The 25,169-nt window shown below is 37.0% G+C and overlaps 1 protein-coding gene across 1 annotated transcript in view; it reads left to right on the top strand.

The window, feature by feature from the left end:
* LOC105364514 (uncharacterized) overlaps window positions 1-25,169 on the top strand; it is a 484,373-nt gene that overhangs the window by 660 nt on the left and 458,544 nt on the right. Inside the window, 7 exon segments of the mRNA XM_011502449.1 lie at window positions 5,729-5,914; window positions 7,979-8,382; window positions 8,684-8,921; window positions 9,022-9,199; window positions 10,612-10,947; window positions 12,101-12,133; window positions 12,136-12,225. Coding sequence (XP_011500751.1) covers window positions 5,738-5,914; window positions 7,979-8,382; window positions 8,684-8,921; window positions 9,022-9,199; window positions 10,612-10,947; window positions 12,101-12,133; window positions 12,136-12,225 — 1,456 coding nt within the window. The 5' untranslated portion in view covers window positions 5,729-5,737.

The following is a 25,169-nucleotide window of genomic DNA, read 5'->3' as shown; positions in this document are numbered from 1 at the left end:
GATAATTATAATGATGTTGATGATGACGATGATGATTATGATTACGATCGTCGAGGAGGGGGTTAGATTGCTGTTGGTATATACGCGAGGGGGATTGGGGGGGGGGGATACCCGATGGTTTCACTTGCGGATTTCCTTCCTTTTTAACTGGACTTTCGAGCTTGGATTTCACGCCATTTTGCCTCGCCAAGTCGGCATTGGCGGCCATTATGGCATCTTGCAATTACGTACATACCGAAGTCCACTTGCTTGGAATCCGACGACGCCGGTTTTCCATTCCTTACTCAAATGCCGTTCTAGGTCGCATTTTCGAATCTTTTCTTGTCAACTCGGGCGATTTTAATCCAACACAATAATAATCAATCAGCGAGATTTAATGCGTGGCAGTTTATTCCGTCCTCCGTCCCTTCAATTACATAATCGATTTTCTTTTTTGTTTTGTAAATTGGAGTTTTGTTATTAACGATCGAGAGGTTGTTCATTGTTCGTTCATTGCCATTATTATTAGTAGTATTATCATCATTATTATGGTCATCGTTATTTTTTCTTGCATCGATTTACAAATTTATGCGAACTTCTTTTTTTTGTTTAACATGATTTTTTTTAATCGTAGAAATGCAAATACGACTGGTTATAAATAAATATAGTAAAGTAACAACGATAAACGTATACATTTCATAAAAATTTACGCGTCCATGAAGAGAGAAACAAACGTTGAATAATATCGTTGGGCTTTTGAGGCTTATCGTAAATAGTCACTGGCGCAACATTTACATATTTCACATACTAATAAAAGCACAATATTTTAATTTATAAATAGATTGAGAATCGGTTATTTAATTTATTCTATTTCCAAGTTTTTGTCAATCTCAAGTAAATCGATACAAATGTTATACGTTATAACTTCATGGATTACGAATATTTTACTTATCTTTGATATACATACATGCATGCATAAATATATATATATATATATATATATATATATATATATAGCGAGAGAGCGAGAGGGAGGGAGAAATTGTAACGATGACCAGATATTCATTTAAATTTGATTTTTGAAGTATTATTATTGTTGAGCTTTTGATCATATTAAATTGTTTACCAATTTCACGAATATTAAATTAGCAAAAAGTCGGTTATAAATATGCCAGGAGCTCGTGGTTTTCCTACATACGATATAATATATATTATATATTATATATATATATATATATATATATATGTATGTATATCTAGAGTTTTTTTTAACGGAAAAATGACGCCATTTATTTTATAAAATGGTATATATCACCAATATATTCGTCGTATATAAGCTCCATAGAAAATTTGAAAGAACAATCGGTAATAAATTAAGGCGTTGCGATAGTAACAAATTGTAACGCGTGCCTCCTTAAAGCCCTCGTAAATTCTACGAAATTTTCTTGGATGAGCCACCATTTTCCCGACGGTGTGTTACATATAAAACACATACGGTCCTCCCTCCTTCCCCGTGCGCTCGCGCTTTTGCTGCCATCCCTTCCCTCCCACCTCGAGCCACCTCGTTCCCACGTTTCTTCGTCACTGTATAGCAGCGATATCTGGACAATCGAGACGCATGCGCCGTTGTAACGCTACGGTTATTCTGACCGTCGTCAGCCTGGCCGACGCTATCCTCAGCCGTCGTTGCCCCCCCCCCCACTGCCCAATGTAACCACGAGCCCGTTTGCTCGGCGACGACGGCTAGCGCGAGCGAGCATCCGCCGTCTTTTCCTTCCCCCGTCGACGCTACCGCCGCCGTCACCGCCGCCGTCACCGCCGTTCCCCCCACGTCCCTCGTCGACCCATGCCCCACGCTGTCGTCCCCCTGTAAGAGAGAAAATCGCGGCGTAAAGCTACACGAGCGCCCTCTCGCGTCCCTTATCCCCTATCGTCTATGTAGGCAGGCTCTCACGCCATTGTTAGCGAAGGGCTGTTGGAGAGAGCGCGAGGCCGCGCGTCCGGGCCGCCAGATAGTTTTTTTTTTTTAAATTCTCCCGAGCGTGGCGCACAGAAGCCGACAACGACACCCTGAGACGACGGGGGACCTCGGAGGACTGCTTTTTATCCTCAACGACGCGCCGCTGCCTGTGATATTTCGTACCTTATTAGCGCCGATTTAAGGTGAGTGTGCGTGTGTGTGCGTGCGTGCGTGCGTGCGTGCGTGCGTGCGTGCGTGTGAGGTCCCGACACGCAATTAGGACAATGGCGAATATCATACTATTTACCTCATTCGCGAACACACTTCACTCATTTAATTTCTCTCCTTAGCCTCGTACGTACTTTTCTTTTCTCCGTGGCTATCTTTACCGGCTTCGTATCGTCTACGCGACACCTTTATCATCTTCAAATTCTTCACGTTTCTTAAGGCTTTTTTTTTTCCTCCCGATTATTAGGTTCCTGTCTCGGTCTCGTGCGTTAGACGTCTGTCCCCCCTTCCCCTTACCCAGTCTATCTTCCGGATTCCACTATTTGGCTATTAAAGCCTTGGTTCTACTACGGGCGTTTCCACCTTTTTGTCGCTGTCTCGCGGAAAATGTATTCCTTATGAGTTCATCGGCTATTTTATCAGTGTTGCACCGTAATGCACTTTGTCTCGGCTGAATGATTCGGTCCCGACTCACGCATCATTGCCTGCATCTCGCGCCTTTATTTTTCCAATGAATTTTCTCAACTCCCTCTCGCCATTTTGTTCGAGTTGAACTTCCAGGTCGGCCATGTTTGCTCCGCGGTTGCCGGATAGCGGCGAACGTATTAGAATTTTCTCAAGATCGCGGATAAACAAACTTTTTAACTTGAATAACAGCCTCGCTGATTAATATTCCGTGTTTGTAAATATTCTTTCATTTGCTTCATTTTAGTACGATAATGATTACGATAGAGAATAAACTGATAATAGGCTGGACGAGTCCATGTTCTATTGCCGGCGATAATCGTTTTAAAATAAATAGTAAATTGTATTCGTAAGGCATGTGTTGGCCTTAATATTAAATGCGCTACGAATGCCGACGTTGCCAGTTCGACACACGGGCAATCCATCATTTTCGCATTTCCTTTTTTGTTTTTGTCGCGTTCGTGTGATGAAGTTCGCTGCGATGATATTATTTCATCGTCCTTTCATCGCAGCGCGAACCTTAACATTGTCGACCGTAAAACAATGCTAAAACAGAGTACCGGTGGTGTCATAAGCACTAGTCGGTGCAGTATAAACAAACAATTCAAATAGACGAGTAATTGAATCGACTTTACCGAGAGTTCCGCCAACCGGCGCATCCGCGCGCTCGCCTGCCTTATGCCTTATCCCCAACACTCACGGTGCGATGTTTTCTCTCGCCTTCTTCTTGCTGCCTCCTCCCACTCCTCCCACCACCCGTTCCCCTCCGCCCCTCGGGCGAGTCCATTCCACGACGTTGGACGCCGGTCGGTCGACTACTACTACTACTACTCGCGTAGTTTTTTCATTGTTGCTGTTTTTGCGGTGACGCCGTCGGCCCGCAAAAAGCGGAACGAAAAATCGTTGGGCCTCGCGGGACAGCGAATACGTCGACGTATTCATTACGGAGATCACGCAATTTTGCGTTTAGCAGACAATAAATATAGATTACGCAACGTCTTGGCGTTTTGTCTTAACCGGCTCGTGTTCATAGAGAAACCACCGCGAGCCTGTGTACCGGCGGTACGCGGCTTTCTCGATACGCGTACACACACGAGTGCGCACGCGTGCCATGTATGCCCTAGCGCATTGCCGGCATCTCGCTTCGTGTTAATGCGTATGGCCAGTCGCCGTACTCGCTCCCTCCTGCTCCCCCCCCCCATCTTAGTCCCTCCCGCACTCCCGTCGCGTCCAACCATTATTTAGCTGCAACTGTAGCGGCGGCGGGACTATTGATCGCGGCGAATTGCGCTAAGGCGCGAAGCTATTGTACGTGTAGCGTTATTCTCTCTCTGTTTATGTAATGACAAATTTTTTTTTTTAATCGAGTGAGCTTACCCTCGGGAAATTTGCGATCGATAGCTAATTTACTGTGTCGCATGGGAGAGGAGGGTGGTTGTGCTTTGTTTGATGCGTGTTGCCGTGGTGGTGGGTGGGCGGATGGAAGGGGTAACCAGGGGGAGGGACTGAGCGGATTAACATTAATTCCAATTTTGTTGTTCGAATTTATTTTTGAATGGGTTTTATACAAATGACATGGGTTGTTGTTTCAACTTTTGCTCGACGGTGATATATCAACTCTTCCCACTGCTTTAATCACCACACTGCCACTTTGACTTTATTACTGAAAAATAATTTTTGTTTTTTAAGCAACTAACGAAACGGTTTAAAAAGAAACAAACGCTTGCCTTTTGATTGTTTTTATCATTCCCTTAATAATGAATCTTCAAACAACTATGTACGGGATATCGATGCTCGTAAATGCAACGCATTTATTATGAGCATGGGCTCATCATCAATGAAGAATAATAAAAAGATATCTTGGAAGCCGGTGATGATCTCGTTTTCCCCATTTGTTTACATTCTCGTCGTCGTCCCGCGGTTTGATGTAATCGTTGACGACGGTCTGCCTCCAACGTTAATCCTTTATGGTTCACCACGCGATCGTTTAAAAGCGCCCATCGATCGGGGGGTCGACTTTTATTAATTTCTATTGCCATGCTACAACAAAATAACGCTCTCGATGATAAATCGGTGAAAACACTGATCGCTCTTTGAATTAGGTGGTGGTGGTGGCGCTGGCGGTGGTGGTGGTTACGGTTACGGATACGGATACGGATACGGTCGGACGGTTGGATGTGGACATGGACGAGGACGATGACGGGGACGGGGACGGTCGTACGTTCGTTCGTTCGTTCGATTGTTCGCGAGTAGGGTCGCCGGTGTTTTTTTTTGCCAGGGCTCGCGATTGGGCTGGCCATAGGTTTGGCGGTGGAGTCGGTGGGGTGAAGCCATTGGGCCACCGAAAAAGGGCTTTTTCGCGAAATGACGTTGCCGTCATCGCTCGCCGCCCTGGCTCCGCCCCAGCCTCGTATCTGGCAAGCCCGCACTTTGCGGCGTTGCAGCATGGTTGCGTCCCTTCCTCGCGACGGGGCCGTCGCGCATGCGTTGTCGGCCGCCCCACCGCGGCTTTCCCATTCGGTACCGTTAGGGGCGTGAGGGGAGGCCTTCGCCGTGCTGCTGCTGCTGCCGTCGCCGCCACCGCCACCGCCACCGCCACCGCCACCGCCGCCGCCGCCGCCGCTACCGCGCGACCCACGTACAAAGGGAAAGGAAAGGCGGCTCGCGGTGAGGCGACGCGCTTGCATCATCTCGGCCATTTTGGAAGCTTCCACGCTCGAGACCGGAGCTTTCCGTTGTTGCACGGCGCGGCATCGCTCGTTGTCGAGTTGCTGCTGCTGCTGTTGCTGCTCTACTACCACACCACTATCGCCGCTGTTGTTTGCTCTATCTCCAATTGCTGCTCTCCCCCCTCTCCCCTTTTCAACCATAGACCGTCCCTCCCCGCCGTGACTTGATCGGCAGCTTAACGGATTATCTCCCGTATTCGTTGTCGTTGCCGTCGTCATCGTCGTGAATTTTTGTCGTCGCTTGCAAATATTCAATGTGCGCGACACGCGGAGTTTGGTTGAGAGCGACACGGAGGTAGTCGTCGAGGCCCGCAGGCTCGATTCTCACCGGGCTTATATCTATCCCACGTTTGCTTTGGCTCCGCAGAAACGCAAGATGATGGAGGACGATCAGCAGTTCTGCCTTAGGTGGAACAACCACCAATCCACTCTAATACAGAATTTCGACACATTACTGGAGTCCGGCACGCTAGTTGATTGCACGCTGGCGGCGGAGGGGAAATACCTAAAGGCCCACAAAGTCGTCCTCTCCGCCTGCAGTCCGTACTTTGAGGTGAGTTAATTAATCAATGCAATGTTACATCCCGTGCCATTTGATTTATTGGAATTTGACGCTCGTCAACGGGAAATATTTTATCTAGAAACGACGAGCCTCTAATGTCTACTAAATAATAGCCAAGTTGTTGGTACCTTGGGATTAGTTCTTCATAGTTTGTAATGTTGAAGATAGTTAATCGTACAAAATTTAGTCAATGTTCATAACTTTAACGGCTTATGAACAATGAGCGTGGTACTCAAAATTTGCCAAGTAACATCATATATTTATGTATAAGGCAGTTTTTCTTTAAGAGTGGATCATTCCTATGGTTATTATTAAAGTTATAGATGATGATGTAATTATTGCAGTTGTCTATATGTAGAGAACTCGAACAAGTCCAAACGGGATCAATACTTTGGCCAAATGTTCTTGCAATTACCAATATGTAACTATGCGCCGCTCGCACATGCAAATAGAGAGACGGACAGAGAGAGAGAGAGAGAGAGAGAGAGAGAGAGAGAGAAACTGAGACTGAAAATGAAACTGAAATCGAAACCGAGACCGGATACTGTACGGATTAAATTTCGAAAAAATTAATAACCGATAAAATTAAATGGTACAATTATGTACGTACGTTTGGATAGTGCTTCGGTTATTAAAAGCTCTTTATGCTCCTCTCCTCTCCAATGTCTATCTGTCTCTCGTTATATGTCTCTCTCTCTCTCTCTCTCTCTCTCTCTCTCTCTCTCTCTCTCTCTCTCGGAAGTTCATTGTCCGTTTTCATTACATCCATTTTTTTTTGTTTTTTTTTTTTGTTTTCTTTTTGTTTATGTAAGAATCGCAATGAAATTTAAATAACAAAAAGCAGAATAAGAAACTATTTGTATAATCGAGCATCGAGTTCTCCGTATTCGTCTTCGACGGTAATTTCTTTGTCCCAGCAGTGGTGTTAAGCCTTCTCTCGTGTTAGATCAATACCAAATAGAGGGAGAGGCACAGACAGACGGCGGCTAGAGAGGGATCGAGTCTGTCGAAACAAAATGGCGCAAGCATCTACACAAGTATCTCTTGAAACACAGTCTGCCTCCGCCCAGACAGGCAGGGGCAAAAGCAAGGCAACGGTTGCGAACGAAGACAGTAAAAACAGGCAGCGTTAGCAGGGGGAACCGAGCTCTTCCCCTCTTCTCGCACTACTCGCGCCTTGTCCGACATCCTCTTCTCTTGATCAATACCTAGGGAAAGCAAGATGGCCGCTTTCCAGGGCACTTGTATTCTCTCTCTCTCTCTCTCTCTCTCTCTCTTTATTTCTCGCTCGCGCGCGTTCACTCTACGCTTACGCTGACGCTCACTCGCTCTTTCCCCTGCCCTGCCTTGGATTTTACTGGGCTGGAGGCTGTAGTGGGGAGGAAGACGCGCAAGCCTCGTTTTTCCTCTCGCTCTTTGACGCTGCTCTGCCCTCTCCTTCGACCGGTGTTGAACCTTTTGTAGGACGTCGCTCGCCTCTGCCTTCCTGCGCAGCTCGTTGAGCGCGCTTCCACGATGATGATTATTATAATGCCCTCTCCCATTTTTCTCTTTTCGCTCCGCAGCGCACTTTTATAATAATGTTATCCTTTTTGAGTCTTTCTCTTTTCACTTATCTCTTTTGTGATTTATGGGTGTTAACCACCTCTCCTCGAGTCGTGTTCGCGCGCACGCGACTCGATGGAATTGAAATATTTAGGTCGAGCAGTAGATGATAGAAATTTCTTTTGCCTCGTATTGGAGATTACTCGGTTTTACCGCAACGAGGAGCCACGCAATGTATGCATGGATGGATGGAACTACGTTCGGATATGGAGTTGTAACTCTCATTATATACACTCATTAATAATAAGCAGATTAGATTGGCTTTTTCCACTAGCGGAAATACCATACGGATTTACTTATTATTAGGTTTTGTTTTTATTACAATGCGTAAGAGGAAAACACTGCTTTTAAGGACAATATTAATGTTAAAAAAAAAAAAAACTTACCAACCGTGTTTAACTCGTTAATTCTTTGAAGTGAAGTAAAGATGAACACAATTTTTTATTACAGGGTCTCTTGAGTGAACACTACGATAAACACCCAGTCTTCATACTCAAGGATGTAAAATTCAAAGAACTGAAGGCCATGATGGACTACATGTACAGGGGAGAGGTGAATATATCCCAAGACCAGCTGCCGGCTCTGCTTAAAGCAGCAGAGTCCCTACAAATAAAGGGCCTATCGGAGAATAGAACGGGGGGTAGCGGCGGCGCCACGACCGGCAAACCCGACACGAAGCCATTGAAAACGGCGAGCTCGACGACGGCCTTGTCGGCGGTCGACATTCCACACGCGTCTTCCGGTCTAACCATAGAGAAGAACAGCAAAGTTCCTAGGCAGAGTATACAGCAGGTCTCCGTTAGTGACCTGCCCGAGGACTCGGCCAGCCCTCAACTCAGGGGTCTCTCCTCCAGGTAAGAGACACGGATGATAACGTCGTTCAATTCGTTTAACTGCATCGATTTATTTGTTTCGTCAATGTCGCGTTCGATGTTGATAAAATTAGAAGTAGGAAGTCGGTGAATTTTCAAGTTTTTTTTTTTTCTTTTTAAATTTATGAATCGTGTTTTATTTTGCTGAAAAGTAAATTTTCTCGCAACGTCGTATATTTTTAGAATACAGCAATTTATTTACCATGTACAAATAAATGGAATGCAGTTGAAATTATCGTTTGAAGTTTTCATTGAATTTTCTAACATTATCGTGTGATTACAGGGAAGGATCACAAAGTCCGACCAGGAGAAGAAGGAGGTTGCGGAAAAAAAGTGTGGGCAACGATGATAACTCGATGGAAAATCACGAAGCATCAAACTCGAGCGACGTAAATATCGGTGCACCAGCGCTAGGAGTCGCGCCAGTCGCGGATGAGAAAAGCCATGCCGATCCTGCGGATTCGATCGGCAGGTCAGCTCTTATGCAGCAACTCACGAAACCCGCTGACGAGATGCTTCAGGTGAGATTATTTAAATAAATCGTGAATAATTGTCCAAATTGAGGATGATCCTTGTTGTATGAACATTGTTAATGCTTGGTATCGCGCTTTATTTTTGTAGATTCCCATTGAAAAACCTGAGCCCAGCGATGAAATGATACAGCCAAAGTCTGAGTACCTGGATGACCAGGAGAGTGTGGAAGATCTTACGAATTTGGATGATGATATGAATGACCTCAACGAAATGGAACAAGACAATAGTAGAGCGGGCCCGAGTCACGATCCTTCCCAACATCCTGGTAAGCATGAAATAAATTTCATTTCACTTGTTCTTTCTAGTCTATCAGTCGCCTTTTAAATTTTTAACCTTTTAAAGAACAAATCAATGTCGAGAACAGCAAATCACAGATATCTAAGTTAGATCAGTAAGTACTGAGTGGGACACAGGATTTATAAAAAATACGACGTTCAATTGTTTCAAATCATATTGCTTAAGAAATACGGTATGGGAAATTCACGTTTTATCTGAATTTATTTAATGTTTTATTTGGGATGCACAACTGTCGATTGCTGTATCGGTCCCTTTTGTTGCTTACGTTTCCGTCTATATTAATTTCTATGTTAATTAAACGAGTACCACTACAAATTTTTGCACTTACAGATACGATTGAAATTATTAAAAAAGTATTAGAAACTTAATTCTAATTTATAAATATTTATAAAAAGTTATAACTGATATTTTACAAGTTAATAATACTCTAAAATTCCCAATGGGATAGTTTAATCTTATCGAGAAGTTTGTTTATATTTCAACACATTCAGATTAAGAACAGAATAAATAGAAAGAATTAATTACAAGGAATGGTTGAAAATGTTATATTAAATATAGTTTAGAAATTTACTTTTCTGTAATTTAACTTTATAAAGTAAAACCTCTGTCGAGAATTTTCGTCGAACTATTGTAATCTTGATACCGGGTTTCATTTACTTTATAAATTAAATGCACGAAAACAGCACTAACATTCAAATTTTCTGGAATTAATAATATTTTCAATTATTCCATAATATATTTAAATGCTGATTATGCATATGGGATCAATGCAAATTCGGTATAAAAAAAAAAAAAAAAAAAAGAAAGACTATTTTCTTGAAAATATTGCTCTGAAGCATGCATTTTTATGTTGAAATGGGAGAAACTTCTGAAGTTAAATTTTCTCCATTCCCCATCATTGTAGAATTCTGATTTTATGTTGAAAAAAATCATTTATTAGCAAATACTTTAGATCATAATGTTTGTTATGAAATTGACTACTACTCGGACGAGTAGTTAATAGTCTAATGAATTTTCTTTCGTTCACTTTTACATTTGATTCCACTACATTCTCAGTTCTTTTTATTTATAATCCGATTGTCCGTATAAAAAGAGAAATTTTCATATCATCAACACATGAGATATTTTTCTTTACTTACAATCTTATTGTAAATATAACGAAATTTTATAACTAATGGAGCAACGTATATCACGCACGCGCGCACACACATACTTATTCATCTATTGTCTATATAATTTTAATAATAGGATTATTGAAATTTGTTGGTGGTATTCGTAATTTTAACATTAGCGATTAACAGTAGCCTTTGGTCGTGTGAAAGTAAAAAGGGCAAAAAAGTGGGCGGTACTAGAGTTTGGGTTTGTTTCTCCTCGTTGCAGGTGGGTGGTTGTCGGGTCGCGGTACAAAGATCTCTCCTTCGCGGTCTCGTTCCAAGAGCGGCGTGCGTTTCATCGTTGCGCACGATCATCAATTAGCCGTGGAGACGCTGCTACGCTCGCTCGCCGGCAAGCACGGCAGGAAGTATAGCTTAGAGTCGGTTAGGATGTCGCTGGAGGCTATTCTGAAGCAGGGCATTAGCACAACCCAAGCGTCGGAGTTATATGGCATCAATCGGTCGACTTTGCAGTTTTATTTGAAAAAGTTGAACGTCGTGAGGAGATGGCGTAGGCGATTGAGGCAACAGTCCCACGACCTTGCTACCGACTCCCAACAATAATTATAAATATGATTTACGTCTTTGTAGATATATAAGGCTTGTGATTATTGACCGTGTGGCACTGGTTATTACGAACTGGTGTCGATAATTGTTATTAATTTGAAATTGTTCAATCGAGAGAATAGCCGGTGGGACGGGTGGGTGGGTAACTACTATTCGTTTATAAATCATGCTCCTCCAACGTCTAAAAGAGTAGGGTGCTATTTTAACATAACCCTGCTTCTTCGCTTCGTTGGTAGAATAAAATTCTAATTAATATCCTTCTGCTTAAATGTTTTGACAGTCTTTTTGCAGAGTGGAAAGATTTGAAACAATTATAATAAATTCTATCTATCTATCTATATATATATATATATATATATATATATATATATATATATTGCTAGAATTTTGTCAATACCTTACGGTTTATAATAATTTTATTCGTTGATTATATTTATGCTTTAAATTAATAATTCATTACATGAATTTAGGATTCGTAAAGTTGCATCTAAATAGTCGTGTACCATTCGCTTTAATACGTAGGCACGCACCTTTACAATGCTAGACAATTTTACCATGCCTAGAAGATTTCTTTAATATTCAATTCCATTTATTTCTGTTTAAATAATGCGATCTTGCAATCTCTATCAATTTATTTACATGTATGATATATAAAATGTATAATAGTCTCACCTAGACTATCGGTTTATTACGAGTTCTGTTTAGTTAATATATATGTGTATGTTATTCAATATAATAATAAATATCTTTAGACAGCTGATTCGACATTGATTTTTGTTCACACCGTCCTGGATTTGATTAATTACCTCTAATAATTATTGTGATTATTACGTAATTGCCATCCAATGCGACATCGTGTAATGAGCAATTACCTTTATTAACAATAAAATTTTCGTAAATATTAATTCGAGGCGTATTTACACGACGTAACATTGGTAAGAAAGTAACAATCATGATATCGCTCAGATTAATAAAAGGATGTGGTGTGGTGATGGTTGCGTGGGGGGAGGGTGGGAGGCTGGATATATACAAGTTTATCTTCATTGTAAATTGTCGGGGAATAACGAACGGGTGTTCGCGCGAGCCACTGTGCCGCAAAAAAGGATTCTATAATAGAGGATGTTATTTTGTACGCGATGACTCAACAGGTCTCGCGTCGTGGCACATAGCTGGAATGCGAGCGGCGTGGGTGCCGCAGCTGGACCGCCCGGATCGCAAGACGAAGTTTTCCTCGCCGCGCACGAAGCCGCCCAAGCCCAACGCGACTCTCAAGGTAGGCTCATCCACGCCAATTACCATAGCGCCCCTCGGCCACCTCACGACAATGGGCACTGACCTGTGCCAGAGATACGCACACGCCGGTTTGACGCCCTGATGTTTTACGTGCCTACCGAATGAGTCGTCATTTCTCGTAGAGCTTTTTATTGCCCCGGTAATGATATGGTAACAGCCGTAGTATAGTAGTACACTCTGAATTACTTGCTGCGCAATAGTTAAATTGTCATGTATAATGGCTTGTTGTGACTCATTCGGTATGGTGAAAATGTGTTTGTGTAGCAAATCGGTGCTGGAAAATCTATGAGAACATTTTATGATTGTTGTTTGTTGTCATGTCTATAAATTACTAGTTTATATAAATAAATAAATAAATATGTGTGTGTGTGTGTGTGTGTGTTTGTTGTGTGCGTATGTGCCCATTGCTCAGGGGCTCGAGGTGGCCCAAGTTTTTCGCTGTCGGGCAGTGTGGTGCAATCGTGGTGACGATTGACGATATACGATCCTTTTCAAGCGTAGCGCGGTCTCTGATAGAGCTTCCTTTTTTTTTTATTATAATAATTATATTGTGTATTATGCTATGTCAGTCGACAATTGCAATAGTAAACAGCCGTGCGTAAACAGAATTGCATTGAGCAAATGAAGAAAAATCACCATTTCATTGGTTATACTATTATTCTATGTAGATTATTCATTTTCCAAGTTACGGTCATTATTACTCGTTATCGCAGATTCGTGAATACCATTAATAATCATTGTTATTATTATTATTATTATTATTATTATTATTATTATTATTATTATTAGTAATAATAATATTGCTATTAGTATTAAAATTTTTGTACATAGTCAAAATGGAAGGAAAGCACAGCGTAAAAGAGTACGGGGCCTGCGGGCTTTCCGGCATAGTAGCAAAACAACTGTTTTGACGTGCTTTGCAGTCCTCGATAAAAACTCTTTCTTCTCTTTCACACTTCTCTTCTATCGTTTTCTCGTTCTTTTTATTATTATTATTATTATTACTATTATTATTATTATTATTTATATTATTTTGATTTTTATTTTTATTATTTTTATTTTATTTTATTTTATTTTATCTTTTCTCTCTAAGATATATATGTACCATACATACTCGCCTCTCTCTCTGTCGTACGAAATGCCGACGAAGAAGAATTAGAGTAGTCATCATACGCTGGTTATTATTCCGCCCACTCCCTCGTGACCCTCGTCGCCTTGAACAACACCGCCTTAAAGAGTAACTTAAGAATGTAATATGAGAGACGATATCCGGTTCCACGCGTCGTAGCTTAGTCAGTCCCTGTCTCTCTCTTTTGAACACGCGCGGATATCGTGCGCACATAACTGTGTGCATACGTCGTGTTTTTTCTTAACTCTTATAAAAATTCGCAAAATTTTCCACTGCAAAAGGCCGACTCCCTTTTTATCCCGTAGTGGCATTCTTTTACCGTTCGCCGTGTCGGTCGCTGGGGGGGGGGGTGCTCTGGCTTTCGAGGAAATACGAGAGCAGCGCATACCATACCACCATCTTACTACATCTTTACAACGAAACTGCTACTACTACTAAACTATACTGCTACTACTAGTATTATTATTATTCTATTATACTATGGATACTAAATTAATTGGTCTCTAACAAAGAATAGGAGTAAAAGTAAGAGTTGAAGTAAAAGAAGCAGCGCGCGTAGATTTGGCTGGCCTCCGAGGTTCCTCCTCTTGGTGCCGAGGAGTAACCGCGCGCGAATGTTCCCACGAAAACTCGTTGGCCTTGAACGGGGAATAAGCGACGCACGCCCGCCGCCGCCGCCATGAAAGAAACGAGCTTTACTAGTGACGAAGGAGGGCCTTCCGCTCAACGGACCCCTCCACCTCCTCTCTCTCCTTACCTACCATCTCTGTCTTCAAATTTTTTCGCGTGTTCTCTGTTTCTTTTTTAGGTATTCGCGCGTGCGCGTGTGTGGGTCGAGGAAGACATGAAATTCGCTCGGCCTACTCGTCACTAGATTATTTGATCAAGAAAATTCCAACGGGCCAAATTCGTATGGCCTTAGCAATATCATGAGAGAGAAAGAGATAGAGGAAGAGATATTTGTATAGTTAGGTTGAGATATATATATATATATATATATATATATATATATATAGAGAGAGAGAGAGAGAGAGAGAGAGAGGAGGGGATAGAGAGAGATAGAAAGAAAGTGAGATATATAGATAGATGTTTAGAGATAGAGACGAATAGAAAGTTGCGTTTCGTAGTATAACGGTACTTTATACCTAAAGAAGCGACAGTAGTAGTAGTAGTAGTAGCAGCGGCGCTCCTCGACCCAAGTAGACATAGATTGTCTTGAGAGCAATGAACTCGATTTGCCTCGTCTCTAGGCTCTTGCGCGCAGATGTCGACCGAGAAATGCTCGGTGTAGTGAATAAACACGGCTATAGTAGGGGCGGAGAGAGATAACTTTTATAATAGATAGTCTATCGAAAATCTTATTTTCTAGATGACTGATGACGAGTATACGTACATGCTCGCCGTATACCTAAATAACCGTATTAAACGGCAAATATGCGTTTCTGTTAAAATGATTACATTACGTTAAGAACGTATTTTTTATTTTGCAAAGCAATAACGGAAACTGAGCATTTTTTATTATACGGAGAATAGAGAGGGAGTTTGAAGAGGCGACCGAGGAGGAGGAAGGAACCGAGTTTCGATTTTCGCGATTGAATATGATTTGGCAACGTCGCCGAAGTGAAGGAGGAATGCTGTTGCCCAAAGACGCGCAGCTGTGTACCTCCTTCCCTCCTCCTCTTTCTCCTCTTTAGCCAAGGCTTGTCGTTCCCCTTGTTGTGGTGGGCCGCATCTGCCGCCGAGCGAGAAAACGCAGCGGCGGCAGTCGATGCGGAGGGAACGAAAAACCGCAAAGGGCCACGGCGTGGTTGCTTGCCTGCTTGGCGTTTGACCTTGGCAAGCCCCGCCGAGGACCGTAAGGTTTGCCAAAAGCCTGAACTTTCAAAACAAAGCTCTACAATGCGTCTCTTTTTTTTTTTAATGGCGTGGTTGCACGCGGCGTCGGTTAATTGTATGTCCTTGTATAATAACGAGACTATAACGACGGGCATAATAATTTATAATTAGGCAACTTTTCCGTAATAATGATTAGATGATCGTAGTCGCGGCGATCACAACGTGGGAACCAATCAAGGTAATTCCGGAGAGAGAGGAGCGAACTCTCTCATCAATGCCAGTGCTATTATTTATTTTCGCTAGGTATTCGCGAGGAGATGATATCTCGTTGAATTTACTTTCGCCTGCTAAGATGCCAATTACTTGCGTTCGCTTGTGTCGCTCTCTAACGAGCAACACTCACATATTCATTTACGAATGTTAAGCATACACCTTTCGACATATACACCGTGTGTGTACATGCGCATATATATATATATATATATCTATATATATATATATGCAAAGTATAGTATATTTCGCGTAGTTCTGTTTTTGATCATTAAGCATGATCGTGTGCTCGCATTGATGTCGGAGGTCGTTTATTCATCGTCAGAGATCATTGTTACCTTGAAATTGACTCAATATTACACGATTCAATTATTATGATAGCGGCGCGTCATTTCTAATTTTGTTTACGTGTTACGCTATTCAGCAGTTTGTTGAATCGCTTATCGTAAGGTATTATGGTTGTGTCGGGATATTGCGAAATCTATTTGGTACTTGTTTCCTTTGAAAATTAAAAATGAAAAAGATTTAAAAAATTGTGTTGCACCACGTTGTCTACAGTGCGTAGTGAAAAATTCAGTTCTTTATAAATGTGAGTAGCGCGGAGAATTCGGCCGGGGAGGATGAACCCTTTCGCAATAATCTGGACATAATTTTTATTGCGAAAAATCAACGTCGTCGACCGAGTTCTACCGACTTGAGAAAATCCCCCCAGATCCCACGAGTTTTTTTTTCTCTCAGAAAAAGGAAAAAAAAATGAAAAGAAGGAAACGGAAAGCACCTCTCGTAGTTATGTTCGTGTTTCTTTTTTTTGTTTTTTTTTTTTTTGTTGGTAGTTATGTTGAATTAATACACACACGTAGTAGAGAAAAAAATGGAGGGATATGAGAAAAATAACTCTTAACGAGTGTTACATATATAAAAAGAAAAAAAAGGAACATACGAAAAAGAAAATGACATGATTCATTCAAGTGGCGCCAAGATGTACGCACACGCGATCTAGTGGATATTCTACTTTTAAATGCGTTTGCGTGTTTGTAATATATATATATATATATATATATATATATATATATATACTCGCGTACACGCAGGTCAGAGAAACATTCGAGTTGTCGAGGAGAAAAGTCGTTGTACTCGAGCTTGCGCTGAGCATCAAGATCGCTTAAATAGAGGGGAACGAAGCGAACGGACGAGGGTGATGACAATGTATATACATATATATGCATATATACATATGTACGCATTTCATGTATGTATATATATATATGTACACAAAACTCTGGTCTGCTGGGCTTCCTGTCTTCCTCTTGCACGCGAACGAGCCTCGAACGTTCTTCCCCTCTCATGTACACCTTTATCATAAATCTTTGTTATACTCCAACATCGTCTTCGTCCCTTGCTCCCTTTGTTCCCCATCTTTTTTGATTCTTGTTTCGTCTCGCTCGACGGACTCGCGGTCTTTCTCACGACGACAGCGACTCTGATACCTTCTCTCAAAAACTTTGCATATTTATGCCTATGTGGTGCGTCTTGGCCTTACGTTGAACAAGAAAAAAAAGTAATTAACCCAATTATATTGACCGTTGTGCGATTTTGCGTAATTCGTCTTGCATGCCACGCTTCCTACGGTAGTGTTTTTTTAATCTACACTCTCTAACTCACATTCAAGACACGTTTGCTTGCTTCAAAATTTTATCTTACCTTTGTAGTGCAAAAAGCGCTAAGTTTGATGGTTTCGCCAAATGTGAGGAAACGATCAAACGTTTTAGTATGACCAGAACGAGCAGATGACGTCGTACCTACTTTTTTTTTTTTTTTTTACTAACCACGTGTACATAATTCGCTTCTTTGTTCGTAACGCATACATATATATATATATATAAAAAGTAAAATAAAATATATATAATAATCATTTGAAAAAAAAAAAAAAAAAAAATAAAAAAAAAAATAAAAAAAAAATAAAAAATAAAAGAAAAAATAAATAAAAAAAAATAATATATATATGGAATCGAGTACATGTGACGTATGCACGTGTGTACGATATAGCATATGCATCTTCTCATGTCTCGAGCATATATAGATATGAAGTAAAACACCCCGTACATATAGTAAAAGAAATATTAATGTTTCTTTTAATGAACTCTTATGTACATGTACAAATTTGTTTTCCAATCGACATAATATTTTGCTATTATACATGTTTATATATATATTATTATATATACATAACTTACAACGACGTAAACAATATTTGCATTAGATGCAAAATAAAAACAGTAAGAAAAAACAAAGGGACAATTTAATGTAACTACATGGTATTGTATCTATTATTATCCGTCAAAATTATTGTAAAATATTTCATCTCATTCTTTCATCATAAAAATTATGCTCATAATCATTCAGTCATTCATAAAAAAGAAAAACAACATGCCTTTTACTTCCCAAGTGTTTAGCTTTATCTCAAGACGATGTCGATCCGTAAAAAAAAAGTCGTCTAGGCCGAAAGGAGTGGAAACTTTTCACGAAGATTGTCCGTTATGAAACATTCCGCTACGGTCGAGCGATTTCTCGATCGGAGCGAAGAGTCGAGCTTGCGCTTTTAGTTAACGCGCGGGCATACAATATTCCCTCGGTCGGTTTTTGCGAGCTCGACTTTTCCGTATTTTTCGTTCACTGGCGACTCGACAACTGTTTATTTTGTTGTCCTGGCGCTAACAACGCGTTTTTACGTTATTTTTCTCTCTCACGAAAAATTTCTCCCCTGGCTGCTCTGTGGTGACGGTGCTTTTTTTTCTCTTCCTTTTTTCAATCCGTACACTTTGGTTCGTCTGACATTTTCAGCGAACCATTGTTTTAAAATACCACATTAGCGCCGAAAATTCGATGTGCTTCTCAAGACAATTTCCAATACAACGGCAGGGAGGAGCGAGCGCAGCCAGGAGACGCCGAGGATATCCCAATATTTGCCTTTTGCTATTTTGGGATACTCTAAAGCGTCTCCAAAACGAAACGCCGAGATAAGAAGAAGGTAACAAGAAGGTCACGACGAGAAATTATTCTCGATTTTAAAAAGGTGAATATTGCACTTTCCTTACTTTCTTAGATTATAAGAATAATAATAAATTTGTCCTTTTGGCAAATGTAATAGTCTGATGGTTTCATGTGGAGGTATATAATTCATGTGAAATTGTTTCTCTATGCATTTGTCAAAATTCATTTATTTAACGGTGTGTGTGTGTGTGTGTGTGTGCGTGTGTGAGCGAGCGAGCGAGCGAGCGAGCGTGTGTATGTAAAAGGCTTATTACGAATGATTTTTAATTAATTATTGGAATGTACATTCCTATAATTAATTACGGATCTCTTGTAAATATTCAATTGAATTCTAATTTAATTATTGGGAAGCTTTTGAATATTCATTATCTTAATATCTTATTTTTATAAATTTGAGACAAGATGTTTTCATATTGTAAAATAAGATATTTTGTTCTTGATATTGGATTAATCGAAATAATTAATAAAGTATTTATAAAATTTTATCTCGCAAAATTTTATAAATCAGCCGATTTAATTATATCAATTAAGCCTGGGTTTAATTTTACAATTTAGTTTCTCAAAAAATTCTGCCTTTTTTTTGAAACCGACAATTGTGAAATTATCGAGTTGTGTTAATTATTATTCTTTGTCATTATAGTTTTGAGTAACTTAACGGACGTGTAATTTATAAAAGAATAAATTGTTTTTTTTTTTTTTTTAATAAATTTCTTGTTTATAAGTTACTTGAATCTGTATTTGTATTTTCCTCATCGAGGTTCTTAATCTTACATGTTTATATTCATATAAAAAAAATTCTGATTTCTTTTATATGATATGATGAATGTAAAATTATTCATAATTTCCTTTGGTTTTTTTCCTCGCTTTGAATTGTGATTTTTAGAATAATATTCGTTTTCTGTAAGGTTGCAGCTCTACGTTAATATTTAATTTAATAATTCAATGAAATTATTAAATTAACATTTTAACAGTTTGTATAACAATTGTTACATAAAATATTTTCCCTATTGCCAATTGGTAGTAGTAAAATATTTTATTTTAACAATATTAAATCAATATATCAATATTTCACGTTTATACAGAGGCCAAATTGTTTTTGTTAAACTTGTTAGCATTTATTGTTTAACTGTTTGAAATCCTCAGTTATAGAATATTGTTAACAGTTTACAAAAATAGAATTTCCTGTGTTAATATTTCATAAATACTGATTCTTAGAAGAAGAAATCGTTTTCTTTTTATGATGATGTAATTTATGGAAGTAGACAGTTTATTAATTAGTTATGTATACTTATGTGAAACGTGTATATTGTAAAGTGCGTATTCTCGACTTTACACGATACTCGTTTTTTTTTTTTTTATGTATTTTTTTTCCCTAATAGTATATATAACTAATTTATTGAAATTATGAGTTAAATATCATTCTATTATTACGTTATTATCGATCTTGTGAAAGACTTACTTTTTCAAAGATGACAAATAATGTAATTTTTGGGTTTGATATGTAAAGGTTACATTATAAAATTATCGAAAACATGCATTTTCAAAATATTTATCATGCAGATTTGTGTAAATCTATGTGATAAATACTTTGCTAAGTAAAAATGTAATATTTTGTATTACCTTTTTTAATGCATCATATTTATTATAAAAAAATATTTTATAAATAGAATTTTGTGAGACAATGGTTTCAAATTGTTTAACAAAATACAAATTTTATAAAATATATTTAGGTGCTGCAGACACACCGCTGGTCTTAATTTTAGATCTTATAAATTTGTATTGCATATATAATATTAATACGCTCGTATAAATACAATATATGTATAATTTATAAATTCTAAAGTTATCATTGTTCATACTTCGTTAGTAATTTGTCTTTTATAGGCAAGTTACTCGGGTAATTTTTAATGCATTTCGAATAATATTTCAATTCACGGTTATAATTAATTTCAGATGTATTAAATGAATAATATATAAGTGAACGCTAATTTTTTTTTTTTTTTTTTGAAATTCGTCGTTCATTTCTATATTACTTCTTAAAGTTGTAAAATTTTAATATATTTTGATGAAATTGAACATCATAGATATTTCATCATTATATAATATTGGTACTTGTTATATGAAACACTACTGTTTTACAAAATGAGATTTTGTTATACAGTAGTTGTGAAAATTAGTTATTGAAAATCATCATAATTTAAATAATTATCAAATCAAATTCTCTATTTATTGAGAATTTGTTATAATTATTTAAATTATAATGATTTTAAATGACTAGTTTTAAATTTACAGGTTGAAGAATCTATGCTTATATACTTCTGCATGCCACGTCAGTTCACTAAATTTTGACTATATCTTGATGCTTTCCTTTTGAAAATATCTCGATTAGCAAAATTTTCGAATCGATATCGTTTTATTTTTATAATATACGCTCACCTTTTTGAAGCGTGAACACGGTCGTTACTGAAAAGACGTTTGCTGCCTTCTCGCGCAACTTCTGAGTAAGACGGGAATCGGGAGTGTAATAAGAATCTGTACTACTGGTCGCCATTAGATGCTACTGAGATGAATTACGAGTCGTACAACGAAATAGGTATTGTATAATAGGTAAGGAATAATTGGTAAGATAATGTATTTTCTGATATAATTCATAACATCTTAATTTTAGTAATTAATATGTTTATATATGTGTATACATTTATCAAGTATTTAAATGAAATAATTATGTAAGTTTGATAATTCTAAATTCTATAAATATAGATTCTTGAGTGTAAGTTGTATAAGTATAGTATAAGTTCTCCGTGTATCAGATTTATACGTATATAAGTTTTGTGAATTTAAAATCTATGAATGGAATATTTTAATAGTGTTTACTATGAGTACTATGAGAACTATGTTTAATATAAGTATAATAGTTTTAAGTAACATGTTATTTTTAATTAAGAATATTTATAATAGCTATGAGGTATAAATCAGGTAAAAATTTTAGGAGGTAAGAATTTTAGTAAGTAAATTAAGTATAGAACAATCATACGAACGAGATACAAATTATATTTAGGTACAAATCATATTAGGTATATTTCTTGAGTAATAATATGTTACGTACATACAATTAATTCTTAAAGGTAAAAATCACGAATTATAAACCTGCCACAAAGTACAAATGATGCGAGGTAAAAATGTTGAGTAAACATCTTAGTTGGCAACTATGTTAATAGGTTAACAATATTCAAATATAACAATATTAAGAAGTCACGATGTTAAGATGTTAACAATGTGAAAAGGTAACAATGTTATGAGATAAAAATATTAAAAGGTAATAATATTAAGGGATTAATAATGTTAAGAGGTAAAAATATTAAGGAATTAACAATATTAAGAGGTAACATTGTTAAAATGTTAACAATGTTAAGAGATAAAAATATTAAGAGGTAATAATATTAAGGGATTAACAATGTTAAGAGGTAACATTGTTAAAATGTTAACAATGTTAAGAGGTAAAAATATCAAGGAATTAACAATATTAAGAGGTAACATTGTTCAAATGTTAACAATGTGAAGAGATAAAAATATTAAGGGATTAACAATGTTAAGAGGTATAAATATTAAGGAATTAACAATATTAAGAGGTAACATTGTTCAAATGTTAACAATGTGAAGAGATAAAAATATTAAGGGATTAACAATGTTAAGAGGTATAAATATTAAGGAATTAACAATATTAAGAGGTAACATTGTTCAAATGTTAACAATGTGAAGAGATAAAAATATTAAGGGATTAACAATGTTAAGAGGTATAAATATTAAGGAATTAACAATATTAAGAGGTAACATTGTTCAAATGTTAACAATGTGAAGAGATAAAAATATTAAGGGATTAACAATGTTAAGAGGTATAAATATTAAGGAATTAACAATATTAAGAGGTAACATTGTTCAAATGTTAACAATGTGAAGAGATAAAAATATTAAGGGATTAACAATGTTAAGAGGTATAAATATTAAGGAATTAACAATATTAAGAGATAACATTGTTAAAATGTTAAAAATGTGAAGAGGTAACAATGTTAAGAGATAAAAATATTTTAGGAGGTAAAAATCTTATAGATAAAGTCTAAAAAATATAATCAAAATACAGAACTATTTACATAAATGTTTTGGTATACAAATATATATAATTAATGAGGTGTGATTGTAATTTAAGTATAAATTTAACAAGTGTAAGTTCATTATAAGTCGTAGTTTGATAAGTTCATTCTAAGGTTTTAATGACAAGTATGTGTATGATTGTGTTATTTTAAGGAATTGAATTATAAGAGTACTTGGTCGTAGAATATTGTGAGGTCTGATAATTTGTTGTGATTTTTTGTATATTACATTTTATATTATTTCAGCCTGTACATAAAAATTAATCATAATGAATAATTACTGTTCATTCCGATTAATTTATCGTGTACTTAAATATAAATAATTTCATTGGAATTTAATTCTTTATATATTAAATTATTTGTTTGAAATTAAGCTTAACTTGTAAAATATTTTTTACAGTTTATTTTATTTTTTGGCGACGCCAATTTGGCAGCGCTAATTATTTTTTCTCGAAATTATTTAAAGAATCCGGTTTGGTTCTTTAAAATCGCGTTTTCAAAATGTCGCGAATCAAGAGAAAGAAGAGATGGATTTTCAAAAATTTATCGTGAATTTGTAAAAGTTCATTGTAAATCTTTGATGATGCATATGATCAAGTACAATCCAAATTTGTAATGATGTCGAATGATAAAATTCCCAAAAATTTGGATGGCCAATAATTACGTTTATGGCATGATTATTATGATAAAGCTGGGTGAAATGAAAGGTAATATCTATGTAAGTATTATGTTTTGCGTGTTTGTATCGGCACGCCAAACAACCATTACTATTATCATTATATTTTAATAAACTGTCGTGGTGAGAATAAGTTTTGCACATGAATATATATATATATATATATATATATATATATATATATATGCATATTATATTACTTTCGATTAAATAACTAACTGCATAAAAGATTAGTTATTTATTCATTAAATTTAACGTCAAAATTAATCAATTCTCACTACGAAAAAATAAATTATTTTCCTATTCACAATTATATTGTTTTGAAGTAATATTTTTCATAATTTAGCTATTCATTTACTTAGTAAATGAAACAATTTTTTATTGTTTACTCATTGGTAATTGGTGACGATCAAACACGATTATCAAGTTGTACATTATTAAAAATTGTTTCTAAATTCCTTCGATGGGTTATTATTAATTTTTCAATTTTCATCTTTTTCTCTATTCTTTCGCTAAATTGGAGATTTTCAGCATCGCCAATGATATCTGCTATCGTCGTTTTCCTTCATTGTTGCGTATGAAAATGGCTGTGATATTGGATTCAGCATTATTTCAATTTAATTTTGGATTTTTTTCTCATTGTGAACGAAAAAAAAAATAAATAAATAAATAAATAAATAATAAAAAATAAAAAATAAAAAATAAAAAATAAAAAATAAAAAATAATTAAAATAAATAAATAACAAAATTCAATGTTTGATGTTTCGAGATATTGTAAAACTCGATAAGTTTTTCTATGTTGGTGATAAATTATAACATCTATAAAGGCGCCGTAGCTGTTATATATCATTCGCCAATAGTGAAGATTTTCGAGATTTAAAAATATCGCCGAAGGATTCCTTTCAGTCAGACGGTGAACAGTTATAAGATGATAAAATACGAAATAATTGATAAACTGTTTATTGAAATTTCTATAATAAGAAATTTTTGTAAATAAGTTTCAGTATTTTGAAAGTATTTCCTTATCTTGTTTATTTGTATTCGTAAATTGGTCCCGTTGCGGACACGCAGGGACAAACTGTGATTTACAAGAAATAAATAAGATAGAGGACTGGGATTGGCTCAAGATTCAGAATTTCTTGCAGCTTTTGAAGGCTAAATAAAATTGTGATTTCGTTTAACTTGTGATATTAATTACTATATGGGATTATTTCAAGTATGGACATACTGAAACATGGTTGATGCAAACAATTCATCGAGTTTTGTTTAAGTATTACCATGTAATTTATAGCGCATAAATGTTAATTAATAATTACAAGGCGATGAAAACCCGTAATTTAGCACAAAAAGTTGCAAGACCTTATGGAGTCATTGAGAACGCTTGATAACGTCACAGTCTGTCTCAAGGCTCTTATACATCATTACTTTGTTTCATAGTCGAGCTCAGGCTCAAAATGTTAAGTATGTGTGAGTGACAATCGCGGCTATTGGAACAGGTGGATACTTGGGTTTTCAACTTTATGTTTTGATCGTATCGACGTCAGAAGTTTCTTGAGATGACATTAAAAAAAAATATCGATTTCCATACAATTTCACTTGCTTTTACACATGGACAACAAAAGGAAAATTCACCATTAGTTTTGGTGGTCGTCTATTATTCAACATACTCAAACGAGTACAATTAAAAGAAAGTATCTAATGATTAGTCAACATTTTATTTTGTTATGTTTTTGTTTTTTATTGTTTGAGAATTCCACGATTAATTATGCCCGTTCTTTTTCAACGGGACGAAGGTGGTAAGAGTCGGCATTCAT

Source organism: Ceratosolen solmsi, unplaced genomic scaffold (assembly GCF_000503995.2).
Source record: "Ceratosolen solmsi marchali unplaced genomic scaffold, CerSol_1.0 scaffold10, whole genome shotgun sequence".
NCBI classification, from domain to species: Eukaryota; Metazoa; Arthropoda; class Insecta; order Hymenoptera; family Agaonidae; genus Ceratosolen; species Ceratosolen solmsi.
Note: the sequence above shows the minus strand (reverse complement) of the source record. Positions and strands in the feature narration are given on the sequence as shown.